Source organism: Pollachius pollachius, assembly GCF_949987615.1.
Source record: "Pollachius pollachius genome assembly, chromosome: 3".
Classification (NCBI taxonomy): Eukaryota; Metazoa; Chordata; class Actinopteri; order Gadiformes; family Gadidae; genus Pollachius; species Pollachius pollachius.
Window position 1 is genome coordinate 19,948,100 of NC_136936.1, and position 16,120 is coordinate 19,964,219.

Below are 16,120 nucleotides of genomic sequence, written 5' to 3' on the forward strand. Positions count from 1 at the left end.
CCCTTTCTCCTTGCCACCCAGGAATCTCTTGTCCATTGTGTACATAAAATAAATATCTTAGAAGAAGAAGTATCAAATGAATGCTGATTTCCTCCATCATATGATTATGTCCACAGAAGGCGCATATTATACATAAAATGCATGTATACATATCAAATAAATGCTAATTTCATCCATCATGTGATGATATCCACAGAAGAACCTAGAACATAGAGTGCAAAATAACCAAATGATATCTATAATAAACCATGTACATGTGCATTATTAGGTATAAGTATATGGAAAACATAGATCAAATATAAACAATAGCTGAGAAAGACACTTTTACCAAGCATTTACAACATTTCATTTATTTTCTCTAATAACTTTGATCAGCAATCAATATTAGATGTTTTGGCACAATATAAATGTGCTGTAGCGAGCTCCAGCCATGCAATCAATCAATATCCCATTTATATAGATACAGTGATATTCAAAATATATACACTATGCAACACACTATACCCCAGTAGAGGATATTGGTTGTTCTCAATCAAACCAATGCAAGAGCATGGAAAGAACCCAGGTGGACTCATTGACTGTATAGTTGATGTACGAGGAGCACATCGTGTATTGATACAAGAGAAGAGGCCTATGTTTATCAAAGTAGGTCCACCAGTGCATTCAGTCTTCAGGTCCATCGGAGCTAAAAGGGTGAATCTGAAGGGAGCTCCCAGGAATCTGACCTAAACCACACTGAGCCGCACCCTGACTCTCCTCTAGTCTAGCGGCAGACCTCCAGTGGAAACCACACTGAGCCGCGCCATGAGTCTTATATAGTCTAGCAGTAGAACTCTAGTAGAAACCATACTGAGCCGCGCCATGAGTCTGCTCTCGCAGTAGAACTCCAGTAGAACCCACACTGAGCCACACTATGAGTCTCCTCTAGTCTAGCCGCAGAACTCCTTAGGGTAAACCACACTGAGCCACACCATGAGTCTTATATAGTCTAGCAGTAGAACTCTAGCAGATGTCTATCATACGTTCATATGCACATCAAACAGGGATACTACAGTATATCCTTGGAACAGCTTCTGATGGATCTCTTGTAATGTAATTTAGTAATGTGTTCAGTCCTTTGCAAGATGTGAATAATAAGACTTCAATGCAATACTTTGATGTAAAAACTAAAAAAAGCTTCCCCCCCCGCCCCCCAGGCTCCCACATGATTCCCGGGTACTACGGCATGCGGCGGCCCTACATCTCCGACTCCGACTACTGCCCCTCGTCCACCAAGCAGTTCTCGACGGATCTGTACGGGCCGGCGCTGGGCTCCAAGGCGCTCGAGCCCTCCTCCGTCAGCGGCTACTCCTCCTTCATCGACTGCTACTGCCCCGAGACCTTCGGGGACTACCGCAGCGCCTCCGCCGCCTTCTCCACCTCGGGGGCCGCCTCCATCTTCCCCCCCACCGCACTGACCTCCCTGCTGCCGCCCTTCGGGGGCGACGGGTCCCACCTCTTTCTGGTACGAGCCCGAGCGGGAGACGTGTGGGGGCTCGCATGGAGGGAGGGAGGGTGGGCTGGCTGCTCGATGGATCTGTGGGGATCTGAGGCCCGTTCAGAGCGGAGCTCAGACAGGTCTTCATTATTCCTCATCACTGTGCAATCCCTAACTTTCTCCCTTCCTCCTTTCCACTTTCTTTCTTCTTCCCCATCTCTCTCTCTCTCTCTCTCTCTCTCTCTCTCCCTTTCTCTCTCTCTCTCTTTCCCCCTTCCATCCTTGCAGAGGGAGCCCTGGGACCAGTCGGTTCCGGAGCCCCTGTCCCAGGTGGGGGATGGCCTGTGTCCCGACGGCCTGAGCAGTGTGGTGGGCGTGGCATCCGCCTCCATCACCAGCCCGGAGCCCGAGGGCAGCCCGTCCCACCAGCAGCAGTACCGCTCCCCTAGCCACGGCTCCTCGACCATGGGCCCGTCCTCCTCCTCCACAGGCCCCTCGGGCCAGCCCTACGCCCTGCACACGCTGGAGGACGTCCACTACCACCCCCTTTCCAGCAGCTCCTACCCGCCCTCCTCGCCCTCCTTCTGCTCCCCGTACATGTCCGGCACCGTGGGGGACCTGGCCCCTAAGATGGCCCCCCTGGCGCCGGAGGAAGCTGAGAGCCACAGGGGCCTCTCCTCCCACAGCGATGCTCATCACCCCTCCTGGGCCAAAGAGGATGCTGGGAGCTCCTGGTCGTCCTATGAGATCAGGAGGTCTTACTAAGCAACTGACGGGGGGAGGGGGGGGGGGGTTGGAGGACAGTGGGATAAGGGTGTGGCTAATATAATGTGGCGCTGTTGTATTGTGGCACTTAAGAGGAGTGTGTTTGCCTCCTAGGACTTCATGTTGTCACCATTTTCATTTGGAGTTTCATTGTAAGTACGTAGATGACGTGAATAAATGTGCTGTAGAACAGTAGGTGCCCGTTCTCCTTCAGAGTTTATGGAAGACGCTCCCATAGCAGATAATGTCTCCCGAACAATAGATCTGCTCTGCGTCGGCTCTGAGTCAGCTCCATCTCTGAGCCAGCTCCACGGAGTGTCTGCAGGGGGCCCTGGGGGAGGCTGCGCTCTGAGAGGGTGTGTCTGTCTCATGAATGTCTTTAATGTTAAACAAACTAATTAGTCATTTCGGTGACAACGTGCCATCAAAATGAGGAATTTTTAATCTAGACTAGATAGGGAAATAATAAATAGGGGTGCATAAAAAGGGAGGGGGGGTTATTAAACTATCCAACATTGAAGATATAAATGTTAACACAGATGTAAAGTTTGACAAGATTAAAAGTGAAGACTGAGATTTATTTTCGGATAAATATGTTTTTATTTCAAAAAAACTATTAGAACTGAATCCATTTTGTGATCAAATAGGTCTCAGATATTCTTCTCCTATTTATTAAAAAACCCTTGACTTCGTACATTTCTAATGATTAATTTGTTGTTTATTTTTAAATAAGAAATACAACTTTGTGGGATTATCTGTAAACTCCTATATTAAAAATCAGTGGCAGCTGGTGATCAAAAATGTTGGGTGGGGCACAGTAATAGACAGGGGGTCTGGGGGTCTGGGGTCTGGGGTTCACCCCCCCCCCCCCCCCCCCCCATAGAAAAATAGATTTGATTTCCTGTATTCTGGTGCATTTTGGGGATGGCCACTACCTATTTACCTACTATTCATTCAGATTCATAGCCTACATCCTGACTTGCAGGGCCTGGACAAGCTTACACTGCATATACAGACCTACTTTATGGCCATTCCACCAGCCATTGCTATTTGACCCATTGTATTTATTCTGATATTGAGACAAATCATGATCACGGTGCTACAGCGTCCATTTTTTGTGAGTCTCAATGTCTACTTTAAATGCAGTTAGAAATATGGGACAGTTGCTTAACTTTGTTTATATGCTACAGGCCGAAAGACTAAATTAATATGTAACTTACTTGCTCCTTTTAAGTATAACATTGCTTGGGGAGTCCAATTCCTCCACTGAAAAGGGTGGAAAGTGCTTACAACTCCCCGCTAGTTAGCGATCTATCTCTTCTCTACATGTAGTTGTGTTGCGCGAATGCTGCTGAGGGAGGTGGCCTATTTTATTGATTCGCTGAATTGTCCAATCATGTGGTGATAGCAAAAAAGAAAAGCGATACCATTGGCCTTGGGCGCACACTGGTGCGACCCGAGGGCGAATTTTCTTGTGCCAATTAAAGGCTGTCTCTGCTTGATAGACAGCAAAAAGTTAGCGAGCTTACATTGACTTCAACGTGGCCGGCGCCCCTGACTTGGAGGAGGGCTTTATTTCGAATGACCAATAACTAGCCTAGCCCAAATCATTGACATTCAGACGCATTTAAATGGTTGGTGGCAGTGAAAAGTATATCACACAATTAAACGAGGATAAACGCTATGTGTTTTTGTTGATTTATTTCGTATTGATAATAGTTTATTAATAGTTTGCAGATGTATTCAAATTAATATTTCACGGAGGGGCGGTGCCCTAGCGCCCTCTATTGACACACCGCCACTGTTAAAAATCATGTGGAGTTTTTTTTAACTGCTTAACCAATATAGGCCTACTCCAAAAAAAATACTAAACAACTTCCAATAAAATGAAATAGAACATGAAATAATTGTACACAATAAGTATATTCATTCAACTTGTTAGGTACGTTAACAAGCTGAATGGATCGTGAATAGCCTGCATAATCACGTCGAAAGCTGATCTTTTTCAAGGGAAAAGACCTCTGCTGTGACCATAAGGGGGCGCTCTGAGCCAGCGTCCGAGCAAGGTGGCGCTTCAAAAGGAATGTATCAATGGGACAGTGGAAAACGGGAGAACAACACTTGGTATGTCTACTATGTGTATAAAGCATTAGATAACATCTTGGTAAGTTGCAGACGTCTGGCCGTTGCAAGAGACGGCTAAGGGTGCATTCATGTTTTTTTTTCTTCCGTGAAATGAAAGCAAAATCACTCAAAGGACACTCAAAGGTGTTTTACAGTTCATTATAATTAAGGTATTACAGATCAACGTTCTTTGAGAAAAAACATTATTATTCATCTCAAACTAATTGAACGAATCATAATCTCAAGCGGTGCATTTTTTATTGTAGCAAAACTGTAGCCAAATTATAATATACCTATTATATCTTATTAAAGGCCTTTCAAGGCCTTTTTTATCTTAGTAAAGGCCTTTCTAGGCCTAAGAAGAAATGAGAGTAGGTGTCCATACCGGACTCGGGTAGAGAGAACAGTCCCTACAGGCGTCTGGACGTCCTTCTAAGCGGCAAGATGACGAAATAAATATTAAGTGTAATTAACGCAAACGAGTGAAAAACGTTCATTTAACGAACCTAATTAAATATATATAATACTAAACGTATTTCTAAATGTTTGCGATGAAATTCTTGGATGTTAAATATTCTAGGAAACTATTAATGATTATTAGGCTACCTATCTGATCCAAGCAGATACAATTTGACAGATGTGAAGTGTATCTAGCATAAAGTATAACAAAGAGCAGCCTGGAGAGGCCCCAGCCCGCGTGTGTGTGAGTGTGAAGCACTTGTCGTGTGAGCCTGAAGCCTGTGATGCCCAAGATGGCTGCTGCCCCTTGCCACGCCCACCAATTTACAACTTTATCATTTGTTATTAAATGTTGTGTTAAAACATTTATTGCGATACATTGATGGTGTGCTGAGTTGTCTTAATAAACGTAACTTTGAAGTCCCAAAGGCATGAGTGGGCTCTCAACGCGCATTGGACAGGGGGTGTGGATGGTCTGAAATCCAAAAAGGGCCATTTAATGTTTAAAACATCACTTTATTTTCTTTTAAATGTAAAATACTATTATAATCTATTAAAGTAGAACTTATTTAGTGTGTATAAATGATGAATTGCAGTGAAAAATCGATATTTTTGAGTTGCCTCTGAATATTCAAATTGAAAGTAACGCGCAATCAAATCATTGTCAAATCATTGAGTTCTAGGGGTTTTAAATAGTAGGCATGGAGGGAGAAAATCACAAACTTATATATCCCCAGGTATATTACACTATTGTTGCATGCTCTCACGCTGTTTTGACACTTTTGTGTTGCGATCTTTTTCAATTTTTGCAAGAAATTGGTTCTTGGCCATTTAATGAAGCAGAAAAGGGACGTTGGAGAATCTCATAGGAGTTGTTCCAGGAGCCTTTTCCTCCACCCAGCCAGCATGTCGGGTAAGTCTGCCTTGGCGTTTTCCTCTGGAAACGGGCTTGTTCCATTTTCTCCTGAAACAAACAAGGCGAAGAGAAAACATTTTTTAATCACATAGTTTAAACCATCCCACAGACTTAAAGCATCACAATGTGAAGAGGTCTCCCCTACCTCCCAGTGACCCCGCTCCACTGGGCCACAAACAAGGTCCCCATCGTCACATTATTGGGGTAAACGAGGGTTTACTTCTCGGGCCACCTGTTACTTTAATGCGTGATTATTTTGCTGAAAGTTAAGCAGACTGATCCAGGGGAGTTCGGCGCTACCGCTGCGTCCCGCTTCATTCCTGACTGACATTTTACCCTTCGGCAAACCTTTGCATCTTTGTATCTTTGTACTTTATAACTCTAAAGTGATGCTGTTATCTAGCAATACCCATTATTATTATTATTATTATTATATGATACAAGAGGGACGTTACGATACGTTTGGTGGGAAGTGGATGTTACAAAGTGTAAATGAACTCAGCTGTAACCTATTGCCAATTTAAAAGAGACATTATGCCGAATGAATATTGATCCCATTAGTATCGCGACAGGATAACACGTACCAATGATATCAGAACCATGCAAACGCATCTCCAGACTTGCAGCCCATAGGTGAACATCGGGGCTTCACATTAACTTTACATTACACGGACGTAAATACGTAGTCGATTACGTATACATTTGGTTTATCTGCCCATTGGTAAGTGAAATAGTAGAAATGAATGACATGCAGTCATCGCAGCGCGCAGAAGCCCTAAAATTCCATGCTAATTATGTGAGGTGGGGCTTTGGCCAGTCTTTTTCATTTACCTATACACTACTTTATTTGAGATGTTTCCTCCACGGTAGCTTGGAGATTGAAGAATATCTCGTGGTTCCTTAAATGTCTCTGAACTGGACATATCCAGTCTTTATTATGTCAGAGAAACGATGAACCAAGCATCGACTATTCGTCCCATCACATCCAACTTTTAAGAGCACACAAAACAGCTTAGTCCTTTACTCTAAAATAAATGAATTATAGGGACGCCGTTCTTTTAAATTGATCCATCAAACCCAGCTTCACGCCGATCCTGCTCTTTTGGTTCCTTTTTTTTCGGGTTATTGTGTATTTTGGTCTGTCTCGGTTTTACGCGAAATTCGCGTATTTTATCTGCGTTATCTCAAAGGTTCTCCGTCGCACCATTCCTGATTTAACACAAGATCACTGTTCGAATAAAACGCACATCCTGTATCTTAAATATGCACTTACTTGGTCCCATTTTCACCGTTTTTCTTTGTCCGTTAATGTAGCCAGGGTGGGCTGGGCGTCAGTCCACATACCTGAACCAAAGGGACTTTGTCCTGTAACAAGAATGCCGTAAAGGGAGCCTGCTGTGAGGTGTGGGGATGGGCGCAGGCAGCACATTCAGGCTGGAAAAGTTGTAGACTGCATATAAACTGACTGAAATAAAAGTGCAAGGTTACATTTTGGGTCCAATAGGCCTATGTGGGCGAAAAAGGGGAGATTTAGAAAAACAAAGCACTCAAGAATAACACATCCCATTTGGTTTGGATTTTCTTATTGATCCCGCCAAGACAAACAAACAAAAATACATTTTAATGTCATTGTTTGCTCAAAAAGGCTTTCTACAAATTAGATACTCCAAATTGTGTTGGAGTATCCAAATGCGTTTTTTCTATTTATATTTTTCCATCTCACTGTGCAAAAGCTAATTTTATGTGCTTGTGCAAATACACGACTTTACAAATGTATGGACATTAGGGCGGGTCTCTGCCCTAATATATATATATATATATATATATATATATATATATATATATATATATATATATATATATATATATATATATATATATATATATATATATATATTCTATATGTCAAATAAAAAAAAAGAAGGAAAAGCAAGGAAATATAGGGAGTGAGGGGAACAGGCTGTGATACTGGGATTGTGTTTTGGAGGGGAACCATTGTCTGTTGTATGCTACGGAGTGTGTTGGTGACCTCTTTGTTATTGACATGCAGATAAGCCAAGGGTATACCAGGGAGTCCGCGTCAAGACCACGGTGAAGGAGCTGCTGCAGAGACACAGAGCCCGGGCAGCGGACGATAAGGATCTAGCGGTAAGCAGCACCGAAGAAACACGGGCTAGAAACGAGCTCTATGTCCACCGCATTAACAAAGAGTTCCATGATCGTCAAATCATCCCCATGTATAGCTATGTACAGAAGTAGTGAAAACAGACAGACACACAAACACACACACACGCACGAGCGCGCGCGCGCACACACACACACACACACATACACATACATACACACACAATCAAAAACTTGCAACAATCAAAAATGCAATGAACGAGCAGATCGTTCATGCAGACAGTAAGCACTTGACGCAGGTGGACGCGCGCCCATGTGTGCCCTGCGCATCGTGCCAGGCGCGTTCACAAACTAATTATTAGAGGTGACGGCTACATTCCGACGCTAATCTGTACCATCTCCCTCTGTTCTTCTTTATACTTATTCTTATTGAAAGGTATCCCAGGGCTGCCTGGACATCCCCAGCCTCTGCGTCGGCATGTCCTCCCTTCAGAGTAAGTAGAGGCTATACACACGGTGCAGCCCATACTACCAAGTCAGCCGTGGCATCCATTTGCACCACGCGGCTGTGTATCGAGAGTCTCGAACTGAAAAGCTTACCAAGTGCAAATCCGGTTGTTTGGCAGACGATAGGAAGAGGGGGATGTGGGCGTTGGAGCCGTGACATCAAGTTACCAGGGTAGTCCAAAACAAAGTGCATATATCAGCAGATGATATGAAGTCTGCCCTAATATATCATCCCACAATGAAATAACTTATTCGAAAGAGAATTTTGGCCCTACAATAAGTCAGAGCTGTATTGCCCAGAATGTGAATCAATTCTAGTTAACAATTGATAGGCACGTTCCCAAGTGCTGCGTAATAGGTCCTTTTTTATAAACATGCACTCAAATGCGTTGGCTGATGGCAGAGTGACATCACTTGTATGCTCTGAAGATATTTAAATATATTCTTTTGTTTGTGGTTACACGCTCATCTTGTTTTGCATTTGCCTTACGGCAGACCACTACGTCGATGCCTCGGTTCAGCAGGCGGACGCCGAGTACAGCGTCCAGCTGACGGGGAGCGACGGGTACTACCAGCAGCACCAGTACGTTGACGGCGTGGTTCTGCCCACCGCCGATCGATACGGCGCGGATATCAGCGGCCATCTCCCCCTTCTGACCCCCTCCACCTTCCTTCTGCCCGGCCCCAAGCTCTCTCCGGAGGCAGACTATTATAACGGAATGGTAAGCAAGCGTCACACGTGGGATGTTAAGGCTCTTGTTCCACTTTATTGCGCGTTTCTTACAGTTATAGCATAAATATAAGTAGAGACAAAAATTACATTTTGAAGTTGTTCATTTTAATTTGTGAGTCATGTGCAAAATGAAAGAAAGAAAAGATCCCCTTTTCTCCCGTAACTTAAATGCACTTCATCCTCTGCTCTGACCCTCTCCCAGGCTGCGTCCTCGTCTCCAGACTCCGTCCAGATCTCCAGCCCAGTGGAGCACAGCAGTTACTCGCCGCAGCATTCCTCTTACTCGTCCTCCTCTTCCTCCTCTTACGACTCGCCGACCCGAGTGGAGCCCGGGTACCACGGCTTCCCCGCCCTGGACCACTCTAACTACCAGCACTGCAGCTTCGCAGACTGCTACTGCCAGATGCAGGCGCACTGCTGGCCCGCCCCACAGGAGAGCCTTTGGGCGGCCGCGGAGTCCGCGTCCTACTACGGCCCCGCTACCGGCACCACAGACTACCCCTACCCCGCGGAACACCACTGTCTGAAGAGGGACTGGCCCGTCATGAATTCAGACATGTGCTACAATATACTCTGATGATGTGGGTTGTGATGATGTCTGTAAATACAATGCAATGCACGTGTTGTGGAAGAGCAGAAGACTGTGTCTGCTTAGGTGTTCGACAGCTTTTTTCTACCAAAGTGTGGACTGAGAGAATGATGTGGGAACGTAAACGCCGATTATATTTTTGTATTATTGGAAAATAAAACATATTTTTTTATACAGATCCAAAGTGGTGTTAATAATTAAAATCTGCAAACCAGCATTTATTTGAACAGAAAATATTTCAGAAGGCAAGCAATATTTTTTCAATAGTCCATAGTCTAGCCTACTATTAGGTAGTAAACTCTTACCCCCTCTTTAATAGTGGGAACAGTTGGCTGATATTCCATCTGTCAAACCGCCCGGTTCTTAAATCAACACAGATTACCACCTCCAGCTGCCTGGCCTTCGTCTACTTTCTACAGTTGGACTCGATTGGGTCTATAAATTATTTCCCTCTAGAACAATCAACAAAAAAAACGAATTGTGGTTAATTTGTGATATTAATTTTTACAATCTGAAAAAAGTTATAATAAATAATTAAATAATTTTCAATAAAAAAATAGGCCTGGGCCCTTCCCTGCTTCAAGTAGCAGCTAAGAATATCATTAGGCTACAAACTCTCTCTATATTATATATATATATATTATATATATATTTTAATATTATATATATAGGCTATATTTACCGGTAATATGATATAATACAACAAACGTATCTATGAAAGTCGATGAGAAATGTAAACGTTATCGGGTTTTTTATCCAGAAAAACTATACATAGGCTATATTTACCGGTAATATATCGACTTTCATCATATAACCGGTAAGTTTACCTGAATGGTTTTGCATACCAGTCTTTGCCTCAGCGGGTCAAAGCTCAGTGCGACGTCTCTGTAGTCAAGACACATTAGACCATTATTAGGCTGGACCATTAGAAAGAGCTGTTTCTAAAGGTTCAGCATGCAGCATTTAAGCATCTAGCGGTGAGGTTGCATATTGCAACCAAGTGATTATCCTCACCCCTCGATTGAAAAAAAGAGTACCTGTACCGGAATATGTTATGCGAATTAATCAGCCTAACCAATCACGTTCGGGTATCTTTGTCATAGTCACCACAGAGACTGTACATGTTTTAGGACCTGGCGTAGGGTACATCCTATTTACGTTTCTCAACATAGTGTTCTTATATTACTGCATGCATAGTGGACAACATTCATAAACCTATAATTATCACTATCTGTCAGATGCATTGATCCTTCATCTCGATAGACCTCGATAGAAGCCAATGTTTCCTTGTTACTGCGGTGCGTGAATATAGGTTACTTTTGATAACATTAGGGTTTGTAGTTGTATCGTAAATGTTTCCATTTGTATACCATCTTTCTCAGAGAGTGATACTACCTTTATACTACCATCCTAAAAAACTAAAATTTCCAAAACATGGAGGTATTAAAGCGGACAGATTATTACTAATGGCTTATTCCTGGCCCTCACTTGTTCCATGTTAACCATGAAAAAATAAACATCTGATATCTGGAAGTCCCCTGTCTATCTAGAGTTTCGTTCCAAACAAGTTTAAGGCCTTTTTGAAAATCGATTCTAATCCCATGCCGCTCAGGTGAATGAACTCTCCCAACCCCAAACACAGAGATGTTCCGCTGAAGGATGGAGCTCAGTCTGGCCACCCGTGGACTGCGGGGTCTGAGAGAAAGTGGAGTTTTTCAGACACTTATAATGCTGCATTTGCATCTATGTTGAAGCCTCAACAACAGTAGGCCTAGCTGCGTTTCCATCCCCCTGATTTTATGCGAATTTTAAAGTATCGAATCAGTAAACGGTGATGGAAACACCAAAATTGGCATAAAAATCCTCTTATTCGCAAAAAAGTTTATCCGCTCGCTTGAGGTGGTTTTTGAGGATGGAAACACACTTTTCGAAACAGCTGTGACGTAGCGAACATTGAACACACAGGACTGACAACGTCCTTGCGATTTCCGCATAACGACCGGCCATAGCAACCCTGCCGACATTGTAGCGTCTATATATATATATATATATATATATATATATATATATATATATATATATATATATATACACAGTGTTGGGAAAGTTCACTTTCTACGTGAACTAGTTCAAAGTTCAGTTCACAAATTTTAAAATGAACTAGTTCAGTTAAACGTTCATAATTTAAAAATTCACAGTTCCAAAAAATGAACTAGTTCATTGTTCTTTTTTTCAATATGTTGCTGTGAGCTATTCGTTTTTTCCGGCATTTTGAACATTGAGCCCCCTTTGAGGTTTGTCTAGGATGAAATAGAGTGGTTGAATCAAGTATCGTAGCTTAATACAGTTTCTATCGTGTTTTATTGCACATTTAGCGCATTTTGTAAATCCCATTGATTTCTGTTGGAAGACTCAACGCTCGTTGGCCGGAAACGGAAAGGGGGGGTGTTCACGTTTGGTTGTAGTCTTTTCTCTCGGTTCTAGCCCTACTGATGAGATGGAGAACCGAGCGAAAAGACTACAATCAAACGTAAACAGCCCCCCTTTCCATTTCCGGCCAAAAAGCAATGATTCTATGAGGTATTCTTGTCCGCTGAGCTATGAGCCAGAGAGCTAACGTTATGGATTGTACATATTTATAATTCGAAATTCGTCTCAGCCTTTATACCACAGATACTCTAGGGTCTATAGCATATAACCGTGTTGTCTGATTACAGTTTAATTCATTTTCCACAATTTAACAGCTCTTAGTTTTGAAGAATAATCACCGCGCCATTCGTTTCAATGGGAATCGCGCCGGTCTGTACTTTCAAAATAAAGTGTACATATTTATAATTTGAAATTCGTCCCAGCCTTCATACGACAGATACTATAGGGTCTACCCTATAGTATTCGTCTACGACGAATTGTACAATGCGCAATGTACAATGTATCCTTTAAATACGTCCATGGAACAGATGGCCAAGGTGAATAATAAATCTAGATAAATGATGAGATGAGAGCAAGGAAAAGATAAAACTTTTCCTTGCTCTCATCGAAGAAAAAACATTACAGCTATTTTAGATGGAAAACAACGCAATTCCACTATATATCAGGACCTAAGAGAGGACGTTATCAAAAGGATACGACAAGCGAACTTTCTAAAGATTCGCAACACCTTTTAGAAGGAAACGTGTGTCTCCCCATATCTGAAACAACCCATTGGTTTTAGGACTCCCCAGATGGCAACACCCCTCAAAGGTCAACGCTCCATGACCTCCCCTCATTACGTCATTATGGTTTGAAAGGTCTTATTCTTCCCTCCACGCATATAAGGCTTAGGGCGCACTCAGGGCGCACTCAGAGGCCATCTGTACCGGGCCCAAGTCTGTTTCACACCTGTACCGTGCTCAAGTATGATTGCCCCCCCTGCTGTGCGCTGGTCTCACACTAGGCAATCTCAACTGGGCCTGAGTACGGTTGCCTCTTGTACATACGTCATCACGTCGTAATACGTCACCACCAAGCGTCCTCTGCTTAGTAGAACAACAAAGAGAACACACTTGACACTTTACTGACTTTGTTGCTTATTTGAACCCCCTGAACCCCCACCCTGGACCCCCACCCTGAACCCCCACCCGGCCCTGATCCCCTCACCTGAACCCCTCCCCTGAACCCCGACCCTGAACCCCCACCCTGAACCCTGAACCACCAGCCTCCCATGAACCAATCCCAGCGCTTCAATACACCTGGTTGGTGTTACTGAACCACCAGGGCAGGGACACGTGTGTGTGTATGTTGGCATGTTTGGGAGAACATTGGCTGAAGGAGTAGAGCCTGGACCACTTCTGCTTATGCCCACAGTTGCAATGGCACAAGCGGTGGCCACCAGGGGCGTAGTCTTATCTACAACACCGGGTGGAGGGCAGCATCCAAACCCTCTGGCTTTCAGAGGGGCTCCTTTCAACACGAGGTGAAACCCGGTCATCGATGGCTTCTCTCCCCATTCTCCAACATGTGGCTTCACAGTGCATTCCACAACAACACACTTAATCTTTTTTAACTACATTAGATTTGATTTCCTCACCTCTTGCAAAATGCTCAGAACTTAATTCCACGTTGATTAAAGGCCACCAATTCGTGGCAGATTACTGTCACATCCAATCTTTGTTCGTCTCATTTCTTATTTGGGGGGGAATTCAAGGCCATGTTGAGGTAGCCTGGCATCGCCAGACGAATTGCAAACAGCAATTAGTCTGGAACCTTTCTGACAAATGTTCAATTTACAAGGTTGACCTGAACACCAAGGTGGAAGGGGAGACAAAAAGGCCTCTGGTGCAGTTGGATAGACATACAAGCAATCAGAGCAACGTGACGCAGCGCCGAGCGACCAACAAAAAACATCAACTTTAAATTCAGTCGTTCTTTATTTGTAAATATACCATCATGTTAGTTTAATACTGTCTCGATACTGGAATCAAAAAACATTCTACATCAGCGACAGCCATCTTTGTTGTTGTTGAAAATGCATTTCTGGCCGGTCAGTCTATTTCGGCAGAATTTTTTGTCTGGGAGGGGAGCCAGATCTTATCTGCAGAACAAATGAAACGTGAGCGTACGAGATTCATCTCGTTCCCAGGGTAATGTGGAGGAGGTCTTGAGTTTAAAACATTGATATGAATCTATAATTTACAGGCGTCCTGTGTTAGTCTATTAGCTCGGAGGGGAGATTTTATTGTGTGCACAAAGACCTCCTTATAGGGGGAAGCATTGCCATGCATAGGTTTCCATGGAATATACAGTACATGTTGCTAGCCCTCTACCTTGCCTGGGCTATATCAGTGGGCGGTTCTGATTTGATCAAAACCCTTATTGCTCCATTCATGGGTTTCCCTGTGCTGAAACCACCACACCCACACCTGATATCAGGACTAGCTATGCAGGTCAAAATAAAACATACCGATAGCAAATACGCATATTTGTTCAGTGGACATATATGTATTGAAGAAACAGTTTTAAGTCCATTTAGCTGTCAGAATTTTGATTAGTGAAGTGAGGCTACGCCTAGCTTCCGCTAGTAGCCAGTAACTCACAACTCTGCATTCATGATGGGATAACACAAACAGCAACATGTCTCGGCATGAATTTACATTTGAACACTTCTTGAACCATATTGTGAAGCAATAGTCCAACCTTTCCAAGGATGTATCATGCAGAAGCATTGCAAGAACAAGCTCAAACCAACTAAACGTTTGACTGTACCTGAAACACCATTCCTTTCTGTAATAGTCCCCTACAGCTATGTTCAATGTCGGTGGAGTTGATTGATCATTGCGTGCAACTCACAGCCACAGGCAGTACATATTACACTGTACAGTTTCTGTACATGCTTGTTGAAGCCAGTTGATACAGTAGGCCTCAGCTATTTCAACCCCCTTTACCTTGACAGTGTACAACCAGCCTGATAAACCAGCGAAATGACCAAATAGTCAAATTTACAGGTCCCAGAGCAACCATCATATAATAATGTCCATAATGTACTTTTAAGTGGCACCCAAGCTACGTGGGAATCTTGAGCTGTTGTATATCCTTATAATCCATACCACAAACACACAAGAACACTGTGTTCAAGAGAATTTGACTCACACTTTATGAATCAGTTTCACTTTATGTCATTATATTAAAGATTAAGCGTGGCCAAATGATCTGAGTACGTATTTAAGAAGCTAAGGGAATGCGCCGGTTCCTTTGTGTGTTTGAGTAGATCGAACAATCTTCTAAGTTAAATGGATTCCCAGTCTGTACTGATGGTCGATTGTTGTGCGATGGCTTCGGAATGTGATTTTCGTCCCACATCACGAGACCACAGTGTGAGTCTAGGTCCCGACCACACGTCAACACGGTAAAACAAAGGACTTTCATTTGTACTTCTAGTATCTGTGTGTGTCTGGGTGTGTGTGTGTTTGTGTGTGTCTGTAAAGAACTCTCACTCAAAGTATTCTCTGTGTGGCGATAACAGTGGGACAGGTCTAAGCATGATTAGACTGATAACATGACCCCTCCCTCGTGGATGCCCCCCCCCCATCCCCACCCCCACCCCTTCAGCCCAGGCCTGTTTCCAGAGAAACCTGATAAGGTTCACCCTATGGCTCTCAGTTTATGTTCACATGAACGTGAAGTTGAGCGACTTTAAGTTCTCTAAAATGCTAAAATCCAAGTACTACTTCTATAAGTAATACGTACAGAGCTAGTTATAATTTCTCAAAACAAAAAACCTCAAGGTGGAAACATTACAACAAAGAAAAGCCTTGGATTTATTGAAGGAATAAACCGTGCATCATTCTTCCTCCAACGGTTCACCGTGTGGCCATGGCTGCCTTTTACCCACAGGGGGTCTGATAGTTGGGGTCATACCACTTTAATCAGACATAGATACTGATCTCCTGT

The 16,120-nt window shown here is 43.3% G+C and overlaps 2 protein-coding genes and 1 long non-coding RNA gene across 3 annotated transcripts in view; 2 read left to right on the top strand and 1 right to left on the bottom strand.

Moving 5' to 3' along the window:
• Nucleotides 1-2,697, top strand: part of LOC307072392 (POU class 2 homeobox associating-factor 2-like) — an 8,500-nt gene extending 5,803 nt beyond the window's left edge. The window contains exons 4-5 of the mRNA XM_079731673.1: nucleotides 1,197-1,504; nucleotides 1,766-2,697. Of these exons, the coding sequence (XP_079587799.1) occupies nucleotides 1,197-1,504; nucleotides 1,766-2,242 (785 nt within the window). The 3' untranslated portion in view covers nucleotides 2,243-2,697. The remainder of the gene's footprint in view (nucleotides 1-1,196; nucleotides 1,505-1,765) is intronic.
• A 2,913-nt stretch (nucleotides 2,698-5,610) lies between these two features.
• Nucleotides 5,611-9,870, top strand: linc.pou2af1 (lnc RNA pou2af1). Its single transcript, XM_079731218.1, has 5 exons — nucleotides 5,611-5,738; nucleotides 7,792-7,889; nucleotides 8,302-8,359; nucleotides 8,868-9,094; nucleotides 9,308-9,870. The coding sequence occupies exons 1-5, from the start codon at nucleotides 5,660-5,662 to the stop codon at nucleotides 9,680-9,682; spliced, it is 837 nt and encodes a 278-aa protein (XP_079587344.1). The 5' UTR covers nucleotides 5,611-5,659; the 3' UTR covers nucleotides 9,683-9,870.
• On the bottom strand, nucleotides 5,648-8,869 carry LOC307072060. The gene is made up of 3 exons (XR_013811659.1): nucleotides 8,466-8,869; nucleotides 7,015-7,106; nucleotides 5,648-5,789 (listed from the first exon to the last, which is right to left on the bottom strand). It is a non-coding gene; the product is annotated as an uncharacterized lncRNA (long non-coding RNA).
• Nucleotides 9,871-16,120: the final 6,250 nt, after the last annotated feature.